This window comes from Exophiala xenobiotica (genome assembly GCF_000835505.1).
Source record: "Exophiala xenobiotica strain CBS 118157 unplaced genomic scaffold supercont1.6, whole genome shotgun sequence".
NCBI classification, from domain to species: domain Eukaryota; kingdom Fungi; phylum Ascomycota; class Eurotiomycetes; order Chaetothyriales; family Herpotrichiellaceae; genus Exophiala; species Exophiala xenobiotica.
The window spans coordinates 3190761-3206754 of NW_013562489.1; the positions used below are offsets into that span (position 1 = coordinate 3190761).

Here is a 15994-nt window from a genome sequence, read left to right on the forward strand (position 1 = left end):
GTGACTCGACAGGATGATAGATGTGCGGGTAGTTCTAACCTGATGGTGTTTCCAGTCCTCAGACGAATCCATTGAGGAATAGGTCGGTTCTGCTTCTGCGCTTTGGCGAGCTTCTGCTTCGTGCGGAAGGATTTGTGGCTCTAATTGGCACAGTATTTGTTAGTTGTGGTTCTTTCTCATGCGCATACATCGTTTTCGAGGGGAAGTGGCCCGATATTCACACTCGCTCTGTGCCGCGGCAGACAAGGCGAGGACTATGTGCTGAAGGAGATCGTGATATAGAACATGGGACGGAGACTCAAACGTACCGGCATCTTGACCTTGTCTATGGGATGACGAGACTGATGAGAAGATGTTGATGATTGAGAGGTTATCTTTTCGTCGAAAGGCCTGCGCCGGACTGGTGCCGGCCCTGTTTCTTCGTGTGGTCTTGGCGGGCCGCCAAGAGTGTTCAGCCTCGACTGGTCAGGCGGCTTACGTAAGGGCTTGCTGGAGCGTAGGATGTAGCCGTGGGCGATGCCCCAAAAGCCTTACCCGGGTTGCCTACAGGCGGGTTCACTCGGGTTGTCCGCAATCGCTCCCGAGGTCCAGGCTTGAGCAAGCAACGAATGTCCAGGGCCGATTGCGCTCCGACTTGAGGCCTGCGGTAGAACTACCACTACATTTTAGTACGTCGTGCATTCAGAACCACGACTTTTGAGCTCTTGAGCCTCTTTTGAATTTGTTGTGGTGCTGCTAGAGGGTGGGAGTGGCATCTGGTGCTGCCCATATCGCATTAAGCCTCTACAATATGTCGTCGAAACTCAGAATCCTCGTCCCGGTCAAACGAGTCATCGACTATGCCGTATGTCTATCCTACCATTCCTGTCCGCCGCCAAATCGTCAATGCCTATGCTTTTGTTTGCGTACAATGAACTCTGTACCATTGGGGATGCTGACCAGCTGCTGGGAAAATCCAGGTCAAACCACGAGTAAAATCGGACCGGACGGGCGTCGAAACCGCCAATGTCAAACATTCGCTCAACCCCTTCGACGAACTCTCCATCGAAGAGGCAGTGCGCCTGCGCGAGCGCAAGCAGCCCGTAGAAGACATCCTCGCCGTGTCGGCCGGGCCGGCGAAATGCGCAGACACCCTGCGCACTGCCATGGCCATGGGCGCCGACCGCAGCATTCACATCGACGTGCCCGAGGACAAGGCTCTGGAGCCACTGGGCGTGGCCAAGCTCCTCAAGGCGATCGCCGAGAAGGAACAATCCAACCTGATCATCCTCGGCAAGCAAGCGATCGACGACGACGCAGGCCAGACGGGACAAATGCTCGCGGGGTTGCTCAACTGGCCGCAGGCCACGCAGGCGAGCAAAGTCGAGATCAGCGACGATACGATCACGGTGACCAGGGAAGTCGATGGTGGTGAGGAAACGCTCAAGGCGAAACTGCCCATGATCATCACGACGGATCTACGGCTGAACGAGCCGCGGTACGCGAGTCTGCCGAACATCATGAAGGCCAAGAAGAAGAAGCTCGAGAAAAAGACGTTGGCCGACTATGGAGTCGATGGCAAGGCGAGGCTGAAGACGATCAAAGTCGAGGAGCCGCCAACCAGACAGGGTGGAGGCAAGGTTGAGGATGTGGATGGTATGATCAGCAAGCTGAAAGAACTGGGTGCCATCTAGACTCCACCGAAAATGTAGATTGATTTTGATGATGCATACCTGTAGTAATCCGCAGGGTCCTGGCTTGCCATAAAGAGCAGATATGCTGAATGCGTACCCCGTATATGAGAAAGAGAGCATTAGCGGTGGGTTCTTTGGGGGCCGGTGATACTGGCACGCGCACACGGTAAAGAAGCATACTGGTTTGTTTCAGATCATTTGATTGTATGGAGGATTCTATCAACCCCATGCATTCCCGCAGGATTGGTCTGCTAACCTCCTGTGCAAGAACGCCAGCGCTATGCTATGATGCAGAAAAAGCAACCCGCTGCACTCCAAGTTCGTGCATCATCCAGCTGAAGAGCAGCGATTCCCGCATTTGACTTCCCCTTTTTTTGTGCTTTGTGGTTTTTGTGATGGAGCAAGACAAGTGATCAGTCGGTTGTAGCAGGTCAAGTTCAAACAGTGCCAGCAATGGTCAAGTCTCGAATTTCTGAGAGCACTTGTTCAACCCGGTTATCCAAGTCTCCACGGGCGTATTGGTCCCGAGTATCTGGATCCAAGTATTGCTGAACTTGCGCCATTCGGCTGTACGCTTCCGCGCAGAATCTGAGTTGAATCTTGACCAGGGCTTCGAAGCTGGGGTCGAGGTAAGGAACACGGAGGTCGATGAGTTGAGGTAGTTCGGTGAAGAGTTGTTCGTTAAGTTGTTCGTAAGCTTGTTTGGCCATTTCAGCCTCTTTCTCTGCTCGTGGCAGTTTGGTCACGTCTTTGTCTGGCTTTTCGACCAGTTTCTTGACTTTTGCTCGCAAGGCGTCGTAGTCGAGTAGTTTGTTGTTTCGTTTCTTGATGCATTCGTTGATGTCGGGGAAGTAGGCGCAGAAGCGAGAAATCGGCTCGAGGACTGTGGTTCTGTCGCGAGAGTCAGCACACCGCAGTTTTGGATCTGGAATTGAGGCAGAAGTACCGGTATGGTCCGTCAAGTGCTTTGATGGTTTCGGCGTCTAAATCTTCGACGGCCTGCTTGTATGAGCGCGATACTCCATCTCTGGTACCAGCGTCTCCGTAGAATGCGTCGATCGTCTCGGCTATCCTCATTTGTGACGCCGTCATTGCTGAAGGTGCGATTAGTTCAGATTCATTTCATTGCGTTGTCACGTCTTCTTACCTCGCAGGCTGTCGAGATACCCCTTCGCTTCTTTCTGCAGTCTGTTCGCTGCTGACTCCATCGTCCTGTAACGTCTGTTGCAAGCATCAGCCAATAGATCTCACCTCAGATCGGTCAGGATGCGCTCACCTCTCCTCCACTTCGTAGTCCCGGTCGTTCGTCCTCTCGACATGTCCTATAGCAAGTTGTTAGATCGGTCAGGTGTCAGCGCTGGCTATTCTAACCGGTCTTCATCATCACCTGGGTCGTTGCCCGGTTCACGTTCTTCTTGAACCCCGCCCACGACATCTTTCACCCCTTCGATGTAGTCGTATGCAAGTCCTTGGAAGCGTCCTTTGAACTCGAAGAGGGTCTCGTCGCCAACCGGTCCTTCTTCGAGGATGTCGAGGATGGGTATCAGGCCAGGAATATCGTCCCAGTAATCCTTGAGCCGGTCGTACCAGTGCCGCTGGTAGACTGCCAAGGCGTCTTCAGCCATGTTGCGTGACGTAAGCTGGAAAAGGGGGAAGGTATACCGAGATCCCGTGACAGCATTATATAACTGGGGCACGACATCCACCTAACAATGCTACCACACCTCTATTCAAGCACAGTCGGCGTCACTCACATCGATCCTATTCATTGTATTGTCAGTCTGCCACACTCGCAGCACAATAGGCATCTATAGGCTTATTGATGGTCCCTGTGATTGTGGGGGACCCCATTGTCATTCATCATGAATCCAGCGACGTGCTGCGGACTGTATTGTGCACCGGGCAGCCCCCTACCAAAGTGACAATAAGCCTACCGCGGACACTGTCACATACTATGTCTCTGAACTGGGGAGCCGGTCAGAGAGGAACGAAGATCTTCAGTCGCTGAGACGGAGCTCCCACAGGCGGAACGATTCCTTCAAGAGGGTCTGGGTCCAGACACCACCGCGACAGAGCGAACCAGACAAATCAGAGAGGCTCAGAGCGAGCAAGGCCCGTGGATTCCAGACGTTTTCGACGACACTATGCATACAAACTTGCTGCCGCCGAGCCATGCCCTATATTGGCGGTGATATCGTTTATTCGAGTCTCTCTGATGGAGCTGACCGCCATTGTCATCCCCCATGTTTCCAATGACATTGTGCGACCTGTATCTGCGCCTTGATGTTGACACTATAGGAAGGATATAGCTTTGAGCGAAGGAGCAAGATAAAACAAGGGCAGGGTCGGTGATATTCATGAAGAAAAAGGCCACATTTTCCTTGGAGATTCGGAATGTCCCATAATCTTGAGCAGTGCTCGATATTTGGCCAGTCGATTCCCTACCTCTGTTTGACTTGAGAAAGCTTGATTGAGGGATTTGCCTGGTGCTCACAACAGGACTTCGAAGGTTTACGGTGCATCTGCCTTGATGCAGAGCCTACCTGCTCAATCAGTAGCTTACTTCCAAAAAAGCGTGCCCTAGACGCCGTGCCAGAGTGGGACAAAGGCCCTAACACTCTCTGGGTATGTTCTATAAACAGAGATGTCGGAGTCAACCAACGCATTGTACAGCGCTGGTTGAGGCATTGGCCCCTGATAAATCAGTGCCCTCTTGGTATTCACATCTTATGAGCCCTGAGGTATCAGGGCAGCCATCATGTCCAGACACATCCAGCTGCCAGTGAGACTTGGACTTGGTTAAAGGGTTCCCAATCCGAGGATAGGGCTGTCAGGCTCAAGCTTGAGCGACAACTCACCCAAATCGTCACCCTTACGAGTACTGAGGCGCAAAAGTAAAACGGTGCTTAGGTAACTGACATTCCCTGCGCTTCGTAAGCAGACAAGTGGTAGCCAGCCTTAAGGCTTGTCGCCAACAAATGCGACGTCGATGCTGGTTTTCAGCTTGAGCACAGCCCTCTACGTAATTGCAGGGCACACCCGTAGAGTATTTGAGATATCGATGTGGCAGTGAGAGCCGAATACGCTTCCACGTGCCCATTAGTTGCAGAGAACATTGGGCAGAAGACCGGCCGCCTGTGGTGGTAGGATTCTGCCCAACTTCGTCATATTCAGCCTTGCTGATCCACCCAACTTACCTTCGAGGTGAGGTATCTGTCATGACGGGGACTTGACCGCAGATGTACCTTTTCCCAAGCCCAAGAGAGTCTGCACGCCACAATAAGGCTCTCTCCCGTTGACCTCAGCCTTGTAACCACAGACGAAGCTTTTAAACAGCAAAAACCACGTTGCCTGGCAGGGAGCGAAACAGTGTAGTAGGGCCCACTGACGAACAGAATTGGCTATTCTCAGGCATTTGAGACATGAACCTCAGAATCCGGCTCTCCCAGTTGATGTTGTCGGGATCTTTACGTCCAAATTGTGATTCAATATTCTGGGATATCCGCCCTTGACTGTCTCGGGACAAGACAATGACACAATGCCGAGGGTTACACCGCATGTGCTGTGATGGCAGACGACCATCGTAGGCACAACTTCCTCAGACAACGTGTAGCGAACTTCGTGATACCCCTCCAATAACAACGGACACCGATTTTCATGGGAAAGAGGCGCCCGGGCAAACTCGAAAGACAAAGTCGCGCTGGCAGCCGGACTTTGACAGTGCGTCGCATGTTCGACGAAGATCAGAATTGTCGGTGCGAAGGTCAAAATTAAAGTGGCGCTGGACGAAGGATTGGTTGGCGACATTCGAAACGGTCGAGCGGTGGCTCCAGGCCTGAGGATATCGCTCTGCCACTGGCGAAGAACAACTTCCGTGATATTTTCGAAATGTGTGACGGATGATGTAAACAAGCATAGTGGGCACTTGCACGAAGACAATACCATTCGAGGCCGACGGCAGTTCTTTGTTGATAAATGGTGTCAAGATACCGTGTCGTTGATTTGTTGAGGCAATCTGTTCCGGTTGTGTGGGCTCGCTGTTTTGTGCAACTCAAAGCATACGGAGGCTGATCAAGCCATGGGAGCACGATGAGTATGCTTCACCTCGGAATCAGGTGCCATCCTACGAAGTCGTGACACACAAACATCCAAATGAACAATATTCAGCAACAATTGAGCATTGCCCGAATTTCACATGCCATAAGGCTGAGTCGAACCATATTGTTCCACGAAAAAATTATGCATGCATCCGCTCGCGTGTTCAGAGAAGTGCCTGAGAATTGGTGCCACGGCAGCAGCTCGTTGTTGATCTCTGTTCGGGAAAATACTTTGCTTTGAAAGCAATGTCCAGGCGTGCTGAAATGATTGGCAATTCCGAGCTCGGAATGGCAGATATAAAGGGCAAGATGCATGAGAATGCTCGGCTGTTTGGTGGTGCAACCAGGAGACCTGCCAGACGTCAGCCATACTCTTGACGTTTGCCCCGTCGGATCAAGAAATGGTGATAGTATGGTGTTGCTGGGCATCAAGAAACTACGGCAAAGTTGTCTGCGAGGTGGGTTCCGTCTTACCTGCGAGTACGAGCCATCGCGCCATGCAGAAGCGGCATCGCTGCATTTGTGGTCCGAAACCACACGATGGAGGGGCACTTCTTAGCCAATGAACCGAGGGAAACATCAGTCCATCGTTCTCGGATTGCCGCTTGAGATGCGGAGGCGGCTGGTCCCTCCATCAACTTGTTGCATGGACAGAAGGCTTTGGTCTTGGATGGAGGTGGAAAGTATGGAAGTGTGATTTTGCCCCTGCAGTCTGATGACGGAATAGGTCCACACATGCCAGTCTTGAGTCTTGACTGAGGAGCAGGGGTTCCGTCTTGCCGGCGAGCGCCGGGTTGTCAAGCATCACGAAGCTTCATGCTGCTTCTGTCGTGTCTGTCGTTGGATGATTGTGGTGGCGTCTGCTGTATCACGACCTGTTATGTTGCGACTGGAAGTTGCTGTGTTCGTGATGGGAGAGACAGCAAGGGGGGAATGCACATGTTAGAAAGATAGACGATGATAGACTCGAACATGGCTTTCACCAAGAACAAAGGCCAGCGCATGCAGTCGCCAACTCGATAGAACATCGGGTTGTGCGTCCGAAGTCTTGGCTTGGTAGATCTTGCTGTGCTCGTAGCGAGCGTCGTGAGCGGTGTAGGATGTGGTGGATGTGGAAGACATGGGAGCCTCGGTATGGATGCTCGGAACCACTGTGGGAAGGTGTTTTGATGACATGGTTGCAGATGGAGTGGCGATGGGTTCACCGCGTTCGAGAGTCCACATGGTCTGATAGTCTGATGGACCTCGCACCTGGTGGAGGGTTAGAGGGAAGGGGTTTGGTATACCATCAAATTGATATAATTCAACGGTTGGAAGGGTGCTTCTTTCAGGGTGAGAAGGTCACTGACCAGCAGTGACAGATGAGTTGGCTTCTGTCTAGAGTCTCTGACCGTTGATCTCTTCTCTCAGCACGGCGTCTTCATTCCATGATGGCTGTTTAATTACTCCAATTCCATTCAATTCCAATAGATGAGATGACACCGGCAGATGAAAAGAGCAATCCATTCGTGTGCGAATAGAAGAGAGTTCGACTAGGTACAACACCCTTCCTGAGGTCGGCCTGAGATGGAGGGCTCATTAGGCGCGAGGGCGCTGACCCGTGCCTACCTATCCAGATTGCTCTTTCACCCTCATCCGAGGGGGCCCAAGTGACAGGATCATTTTATCCACCAAAACAGTCAATTGATCAATGTCATTGTTGAAGGTACGGCAATCACTTCAATTTGTTCACGTGTGTGGCAGGTTGACGACTGTTTCTCATCATCAACACTGCCGTCTACTACTCTCACATCCCTCTTTACTGCTCACATCCTGTTGTACTCAGCTTATGTTATAAGTCCCGGAACAGATACCACACTGCCCGTTTCCCCCAGGCACTCACAGGTTATTGTGGCATGCTTCCATAACCCAGCCGTGCGGCAAAAGCCACCCATATCACAGAATCCACCGGCTACCGTACCCAGGACCAAGTCAGTTATATCCCTCACACAAATTGTCAATCCCATTCGAGTCTACCGATTGAAAATTTCTCCCACAAAAAGCCTTCCCCCGCACAATCAGCATCTCTTCGTGGAATATATTCCAAAGGAAGATCCGTATCCAGCAGCAGACCCTGCAAAAAGAGACAAGAATCATACGACTTGCTGCGCATATTCGCCAAGTTACGGCCAGGCGGCAGATCTTGATTAATAATTGGTCGGCAAGGGCGATTCATTGCTCTGCTTCCCCCAATTCCGAGTCTCTGACGCCCGTCTGGGTGCCCCTGCGATCTTGCTACGAGGCCTAACCGAGTCACCTGCAAGCCTGTTTCGCCTGGAGGTCCAATTCCTCCCCACGATCCTGAGGGACACAGCCACCCAAAGGCCTGCAAACCCACCTGTTCGCACGCCCGGAAACGAGAAAAATTATCACCACCCACAGCACCACACAAGCCTCGATTTCTGACCAAGTGATCGCAAATCGCTTTTTCATCACCAGGCCCCGGCTTAGTCTTGACGGCAGCCTACTCGTCCACATTGCCGCATCATCGCACTTGCTCCTGCTCTTGTGGCTGTACTCTTTTATTACCTAGATCAAAAATCCCGCCACCAACATCGCCGCATTCTTACACTATCCTCCTCCTACGAAAAGACGAAGATCCAGGGAAATAAAGAAAAGAAAAACACCTTTAAATTCTCATCTCGCGTCATCCTACTTCACGACCGCATTGTATCACAGCGTCGCAAGCGAGGCACACCTTATCTACCGCCACTAAAAGCCCAGAGATTTGGGCACCTTGCCCGCCCGACACTCGACCCCCACCTCTCTCTACGCTCTTCACATGAATCGCTCATCTTCCTCGATCCAAACCACACAGCCAGCTCCCTCACCTTCGTTAACCCACTCTCAGATCTCACAAGATGACGCTGCTTCGATAACACGACTGGCGGAGGACACGGCTCACCTAACGGTGAACGGTACCGCCGTGCCCGCCGCGGGCCTAGCCACCCCTGCTCAGCTCCCTGCGCCTGTTGCCAAAAAGCCCAAAATGACGCATCGCCTCACCCGAATGTTCTCTCGTACGGAGCAGAAGGACGTCGACGCGGCCAAAGCAGATTCCATTAAGGCAACCTCACCCAAACCTGATGCTCACCCCGAGGGAACCAACGGTCATTCAAGCAGACCGGTGCCGGCTAGGACATCGTCGGGCGATCAGAAAGACAAGAAGATGACAATACTGAACACTGCCAAAGAGAAGACGAAAGGCGAACCTCCCTCCGATCCTACGTATGCTCAATACAAGAGATTCGAGCTCCACGAAGATGGCACTCACGAACACCACCTCAAGTCAGCCAAACGTCAGGAGAAGTTGTCCGACATGCTCCGAGAAATGCTCGGAGGCAAGAAGAAGGATCCGGATGGCGAGCAGCAATTGTCCCTCATGTCATCCTGGGTTGACCAACTCAGATCGGAGAAGGACAGTTTGGCTGGTGACAAGAAGGGCGGTCCTAATGCCACGGCCAACCTGGTCGAAAAGTACGGCAAATGCCAGGAGATCGTCGGTCGCGGCGCATTCGGCATTGTCAGGATATCGCACAAGCCTGATCCTAACAGTGTGAGTGGAGAGTCGCTCTACGCGGTCAAGGAGTTTCGTCGTCGTCCGCAAGAAACAGCCAAAAAGTACCAGAAGCGTCTCACCAGCGAATTTTGTATATCATCGTCGCTCCGGCACCCCAATATAATCCACACTCTCGACCTCCTTCAAGACGCCAAGGGTGATTACTGCGAAGTCATGGAATATTGTGCGGGTGGCGATCTCTATACCCTAGTTCTTGCTGCTGGCCAACTACAGGTTCTGGAAGCGGATTGCTTTTTCAAGCAGCTAATGCGCGGAGTCGAATACATGCACGAAATGGGTGTTGCCCATCGCGATCTCAAACCCGAGAATCTGCTTCTGACCACACATGGTGCCCTAAAGATCACTGATTTCGGAAATGGCGAATGTTTCCGAATGGCATGGGAAAAGGAAGCCCACATGACCGCCGGGCTTTGCGGGAGTGCCCCTTATATTGCCCCTGAAGAGTATCAGGGTGGTGAATTCGACCCCCGAGCAGTCGATGTCTGGGCATGTGGTGTCATCTACATGGCCATGCGGACGGGTCGTCACTTGTGGAGAGTCGCTAGAAAAGAAGAGGACGAATTCTACGAGCGATACCTCGAGGGCAGAAGAGACGAGGACGGCTACGCTCCCATAGAGACGTTGCACAGGGTAAGTGACCCATCATAATTCGTGTTACGGATCGATTGCTAACGCATACATTTTCAGGCACGCTGCCGGAACGTGATCTACTCCATCCTGGACCCGAATCCTGGTCGGCGTATCACCGCCTCCCAAGTCCTCAAATCCGAATGGGGCCGAGAAATCAAAGTGTGTAAGGCGGGTGAAGAGGGCTATTAGCCACGTCCTCAATCCTGGCCTTTGACGATGGGCTCTTCCTCCTTCCAGGGCAGCAGTTTCTCTCACTCGTGACATGCACACGAGCACGACCATCACGAAGCGATGACGATTCATTTTTCTCCAATGAAGCGAAAGACCAGTTTTATGGAGATCCTTTGTTGTGCGCCGATTCGATTCTCAAAACAGCGATGCATACGAAAAGAGGACCGGGTGGAATGCGATTGACTACTGGGTCAACTTCTGTTCAAAGATAGGCGGCATATATACTCCTTCGCTACACTGCCACCTTCAATAAAATCACCTTGGGCGGGACTGTTTGGTCATCCGCCCTTCTTTCGCTTGCTCTGTCCCTTTGCACTATCTCGCAAAGCGGACTTTTCACAATCAAAAGAAACGATCAGTGTTCAGTGTCTGTGCCATACAATGAGCCTAGCTGCTCATTGGGACACAGCTCTATCTAGCATTGTGGCGGAAAAGAATCTTGTATCATTTCAATGATTCTGATCGATTGGCATTCATCTTATGATTATTTCAATTTTTTGCAAGTTGCGTTAGGATAGGACCACCGGCTCGATACATAAGATTCGCAAGCATTCGTCCCCGTGATTGCCACCTCAAGTACAAGTGAACACGACCGATACCCAGCCCATTTTTCACTCCCCTTCCCGCGCCATCAACGCCGTGAGAACTACAAGGGGGACTTAACAATTTTGTTCAGTCGCTCTCATCACTGTCCCCGGCCTTGCTCGCGCCGCTCTTCCTCTTCTCTTTCTTGTCCTTCTTTTCCTTTTTCCTGCGCTTCCGCTCGGCGCGCTCTTCGGGCGTCTCACCGTCGTGCTTCTTGCGCTTCTCCTTCTTCTCTTTGGGGCCCAGAGATGCGGCGTCGCCGTTGGTGGTGGGGGGCGCCACAGCAGTCTCGTCGAGGTCCATCGCTTCTGCGTCTGCACCGTTCGGTGCTACGGGCGGAGCAGCAAGCACATCGGACTGAGATGTCTTTTCTGTGACGGGCGCGGCGACAGAGCCGGGTCCTTCCAATGGCGCGTTGTAATCGGTGTACCCGGATGTCCATTTCGCGGGCGTAGCCTCGTTGGGGCGGCCATATTTCTAGGACACGTTGTTAGCTTACAAAGAGCCTAGACAGCATGAGTGAAAGAGAAAGGGTGACTTACATCGAGCTTGCCATCGGATTTCATCTTCTTCTTCTCCAGAGCGACAGGACCCATGCCCCATCTTCGTGGGTACAGATCTCTCTCCATGATGCATCTCTTGACTTTGGCGACGACTCCATGGTCGCAAGTGGATAGTTCGACTGTCGACATCTGTGCGATGCCCAGCGCGATCGCTTCACCTTTGGTTGTCATGAGGACGACTTCTTCGTGGACTTCGATACCGGCTTCGAATCGGAGCAGGCCGGGGATCATGAGCTTAGCACCGTAGCAGACAGCATTGACGGCGCTGTCCTTAACGACGATACGCTTGTACGTCGTGAGGAGACTTTCGAGCGGCGCAATGACTTTTCGTAGGTACGACTCGTCTCGGTTGTTGTCCATGACGTACTGTGCGTCCAACACGTCGTGTAGTGTGACCATGTTGCCATCGCTCTCTCCCATAGCTCCGGATCGTACTCTTCGTAGCTCTTGCATGTGTGCGCCGACGCCTAGCAGCAACCCCAAATGTACGCAGAGTGTTCGGATGTATGTTCCTGCTTCGCAGCTAACCCAGAACACGCCGAGATGGCGGTCGTTGTCGAACTCGTAAAGCTTGCTCTCGTGGATGGTTCGGATACGTAGCTGCCGTTTGACGGCGGAGATCAATGGTGGTCGTTGGAAAAGGGCACCAGTCAAGGTCTCGAGAGCTCGTGCGAACTGCGCTTCTCCGCCGGGCAGTTTGTCGTGTAATCTGATGACGCACACATACTCCTTTCCAGCTCCTTGTTGTGATTTGACCAGGCGAGTGGCCCGGTCTATGCAGACAATAAGACATCCGGTGACCTTGGGGTCGAGCGTACCACTGTGGCCGGTCTTTTCTACTCGCAGTATACGCTTGACCCACGCGACCACTTCGTGGCTAGAGGGATTGGAGGGCTTATCGAGGTTGATGACGCCCGAGGAGACGTAAGATTTGAGATCGCGCTTCAATGGCGTACAGCCACAGGGGATGGGAGTGAAATGTCCTGTTCGTACGAGCACTAGATTATAGACCGGTCAGTACAAAGACTCGATGGTGGGCGCTCTGGATACTAACGCTTGTCATAGTTCTTCAGGAGTAGTGGCCATTCTGATGTCGGAATCACCGACGTAACGTTTTCTGGTTTGATGGCATAGTCAACCTCCTCTAGCTTTTCGACCTTGGAGGCCATGGTCCTCGAAATACCTCCGCCGGAGATTGGAGGATAGCAGTAAACTCGAGAAGATCACTCGTTCGAATGTTTGAGCAACTATCAGTCGGCAGTAATGATGCAGAGCATGCAATGCTCCTTCAAGGCTGCACGAACTCGATATTGCAGCAGTAAGAAATATTGCATATATCAAATTAGTTGTATGGCGACCAAAATGCGAATGGTTAGAAAAAGTTCTTTTGCGGAGTCGAGAGTGCACTATTCTGTAAGAGGGATAGTTTGGAAATCTCTTGGCAATATTCGTCGTGACATTTTTCGCCAGCGTGTCGACATCTGCTCATTTCAATTACCTTACTGCACCTTCTGCATTCTATCTACCTTTCAGTATGAGTGGCGGCGGTGTCGACATCATGGATAGGTTTTGGAGTGCACCACCTGTCAGTCGGTCAGTATCCTTGCCATCCTCCAGTGGAAGAATCCTCGTCTAACACTGTGACAGGACAATTGTGGCAGCCATGTTTGTAGAATCCGCTCTCGTCCACAGCGGCCTCATCAGTGGCATGCGCGTAGTCTACTATACACCATGGATCTTCAAATTCCCTCCGGAGCTATGGCGGCTACTCTCGTCGTTTATCCTGACTGGGGGAGGATTCTCGTTTGTCTTTGACCTGTATTTCAGTATGTCGAACTACCATCATCCATGGCATGCCAAGTTACTGACGAGTCACCAGTGTTTACATACGCTTCGGGTTTGGAGCTCAATTCGCCACGCTTCAGCCAACCGGGCGACTTCTTCACTTATGTCGCCTTTGTAGCTACTATCATTTTGGTAGGACCCGCTAGTTCCTTTCTCCGGCACCCTTCCCGTCCCCTTCTCTCCCCTCTCCTATTATTACACCTCCCATTTCTGCCCGCCCAGCGACTTGTAGCTGAAGCGGTTCCTGGTTTGGAGGAAGATTACCCCTGTGGCACATATGGATCCATCATTCGCAATATCAATCTGGGATCCATATGCGGTGCGGGCATGGTGGTGGCTACTATGAGAAAGCTTTCGTGATACATCCAATTTACGTATGGCGGTTCATGCTTCCTACATCTCGACAATAACTCATCTCTTGGCTGTTTTGAGTAATTCTCTGTTTCAGACATACTGACTGGCAACAGGTCGTTGGAGGCTTGATTCTTGGATCCATGATTTTCACCCAAGCTCTTCTCCTCGCATTCATTTACACTTTCGCCCAAGACAACCGTGGCAAGAAGGCCCATTTCATCATCCTCCAAATCCCCGTCGAGCTGCTTCCATGGGCGATGCTTACCCTCACTCTGATCATGGGAGGGCCCACAGCAGCACTGCAGCAAGCAGTCGGTGTCCTTGCAGCACATCTGTACGATTTCCTTACTAGACTGTATCCGACCTTTCAAGGCGGCAGAAACTACGTCCAAACTCCCGCAGCCATCAAACGATACTTTGGCGCTGATCGAAGTGCTTTCAGTCACAAAGGCTACGGCACCAGCTTCAGACCAGGCCAAGATGTGCCTCAACCACAAAGCAGAGGGTGGACTAGTGGGTTTTCCAATGGTTGGAGTGGCAGAGGCGCTGGCCGAAGATTAGGTGGTGAATGAGACTCGAACCTGGAAATGAACTGTGACAACATGTACAACAGCCTTATTAACGAATGACGAGAGATACCCAATTGAGCGATATTATCCCCTTTCAAGGATCACGACTCCTTTTCTGTTTTCTTCATATCACCTGCCTTGGACAGTCTGCTGGCGATGACGACGACTTCAAGATTTTCTACGCGTGCCAAGGCCGGTGCCTCAACCTGCAACATTCGCAGCCTCAAGACCCCTGTTTGTGGTGAATCCACAGCCTCGCCGAACCCACCCGTTTCACTCACGTCTCGTCTCACGGTTCGACTTTCCCGGCCAATCCTTTCCCAACACATCGACTGTGACGACCGCACCCATGCATAGCCTGCCACATCACATGCAGCATCAATCGACATGGCCAGGGTAAAGTCGTCTCGAAGCATCCTGGAAGCTACGTCCATCCAAGTCTTGACCATGCTTCGCGTTATTTTTGCGGAGCTTATCGAAGCCAGCCTACCATAGTACACCATACTACGGAGTACGGTATTCGTACCATAGTACTCTCCTTTCCCCAGTCTGTCTGCCGTGTGCTAACGGCGCGCTGTGGACATTCTGATCGTCTATTGCGTCCAAACGTGACAGCGCCGCCGAGCCTCATTAGTCCACCGTCTCGATGCGAAAACCGTGAGAGAAAAGTGGTGCTCTGTCGCCGGAACTTCACGCAAGTTTGAGCCCAGCACTCGCAAGGGGGATGGCCTAAACATGTCCAGATGCAAGAATCTTTCTATATCAACGAGCCTTGCTCAACTTTTTCTATCCTTCCTTCTGAATATTCTCATCCTCAAACCACGCGTTGTCCTTCTCTTGTCTTCCCATCCAGGCCGGTCCTGCCTTTCATTGACGTTTGTTTCTGCTCAAGAGTGTTGACCTCTCTCATTCCTTCATCAATCCAACTAGACACAGGTTGTCCGTTCATTCAAGACACAGGCTGTCATTCATTCCAGCATGGCTCGGCTCGCTACCATCATCTTCTCTTTCTATCTTCTCGCGTTCCCCAGTGTCCTCGCACATCTCCAAACACCACAGATCAATGCACTCGCGTTGACTGCCGCCGGCATCTTCGCACCGGCCGTCCATGCCTACGTCGTCCCACCCGGTGGCTTCAAGCATCTCGAAGCACGCAAGAAGAAGCAGAACAACAATGATGCTAATGCAGCAGCAGCGGCCGCAGCAGACAACTCCACCGCCGTCGCCGACGCAGCTGCCGCGAATGCCACCGACGCCGCCGCCATCCAAGCCGCCCAAGACGCGGCCGTTGCAGCTAACGCGACCGACGCTGCAGCCAATGTGACCGATGCCGCCACCGTCCAAGCTGACTGCGTCTCTGCCGCCATGGCTGCCGCGTTGAACCAGACAGCCACAATGGACAACGCCACGGCCGACGCCATCGCCGCCACGTGCGGTGCGAATGCCACCGACGTGGAGGCCACAGCGGCAAACGCGACTGCCAGCGTCGACACGAGCTCCAATAGCACAGACACGAGCAGCTCGTCGAGTTCAACAAGCAACAACAATGGCGGTGGGAAGAAGAACAAGAACAACAACAACGGAGGAAACAACGACAACATCATCGCCGAAGTGATTACCATCGTCGATGGCCTCATAGGCAAGCGCGAGGCCGAGATCCAGTCGAAGAAGGAGAATGTCGTGAGGAAGCGGTCGCCAAGGGATTACCATCGACGTGCTTACTAGGCTTGTCTCCTTTCACTGATTATATAGAGCAAATGCGAAGGTGGTAGGATGGCTATCAATGCGAAGGAAAGACTCGTGGCAATATTCATTCATTTTACGGGCC

At 52.3% G+C, this 15994-nt stretch overlaps 6 protein-coding genes across 6 annotated transcripts; 4 read left to right on the forward strand and 2 right to left on the reverse strand.

Annotated features, from left to right (window-relative positions):
* Positions 1-585: 585 nt before the first annotated feature.
* PV05_10449 (uncharacterized protein) lies at positions 586-1984 on the forward strand. The gene is made up of 2 exons (XM_013456893.1): positions 586-844; positions 960-1984. Exons 1-2 carry the CDS (start codon positions 791-793, stop codon positions 1671-1673), a joined length of 768 nt encoding a protein of 255 aa, XP_013312347.1. The 5' UTR covers positions 586-790; the 3' UTR covers positions 1674-1984.
* PV05_10450 (protein hob3) lies at positions 1856-3263 on the reverse strand. Its single transcript, XM_013456894.1, has 5 exons — positions 3045-3263; positions 2950-2995; positions 2821-2894; positions 2620-2767; positions 1856-2564 (listed from the first exon to the last, which is right to left on the reverse strand). The coding sequence occupies exons 1-5, from the start codon at positions 3106-3108 to the stop codon at positions 2111-2113; spliced, it is 786 nt and encodes a 261-aa protein (XP_013312348.1). The 5' UTR covers positions 3109-3263; the 3' UTR covers positions 1856-2110.
* Positions 3264-7458: 4195 nt separating this feature from the next.
* On the forward strand, positions 7459-10810 carry PV05_10451 (uncharacterized protein). The gene is made up of 2 exons (XM_013456895.1): positions 7459-10019; positions 10077-10810. Exons 1-2 carry the CDS (start codon positions 8592-8594, stop codon positions 10206-10208), a joined length of 1560 nt encoding a protein of 519 aa, XP_013312349.1. The 5' UTR covers positions 7459-8591; the 3' UTR covers positions 10209-10810.
* On the reverse strand, positions 10678-12741 carry PV05_10452 (centromere/microtubule-binding protein cbf5). The gene is made up of 3 exons (XM_013456896.1): positions 12453-12741; positions 11378-12396; positions 10678-11312 (listed from the first exon to the last, which is right to left on the reverse strand). Exons 1-3 carry the CDS (start codon positions 12565-12567, stop codon positions 10923-10925), a joined length of 1524 nt encoding a protein of 507 aa, XP_013312350.1. The 5' UTR covers positions 12568-12741; the 3' UTR covers positions 10678-10922.
* A 158-nt stretch (positions 12742-12899) lies between these two features.
* PV05_10453 (uncharacterized protein) lies at positions 12900-14803 on the forward strand. Its single transcript, XM_013456897.1, has 4 exons — positions 12900-12991; positions 13046-13224; positions 13278-13375; positions 13711-14803. Exons 1-4 carry the CDS (start codon positions 12933-12935, stop codon positions 14167-14169), a joined length of 795 nt encoding a protein of 264 aa, XP_013312351.1. The 5' UTR covers positions 12900-12932; the 3' UTR covers positions 14170-14803.
* Positions 14804-15144: 341 nt separating this feature from the next.
* Positions 15145-15944, forward strand: PV05_10454 (uncharacterized protein; the record flags this gene model as incomplete). Its single annotated transcript, XM_013456898.1, has 1 exon — positions 15145-15944. The coding sequence occupies one exon, from the start codon at positions 15145-15147 to the stop codon at positions 15889-15891; it is 747 nt and encodes a 248-aa protein (XP_013312352.1). The 3' UTR covers positions 15892-15944.
* Positions 15945-15994: the final 50 nt, after the last annotated feature.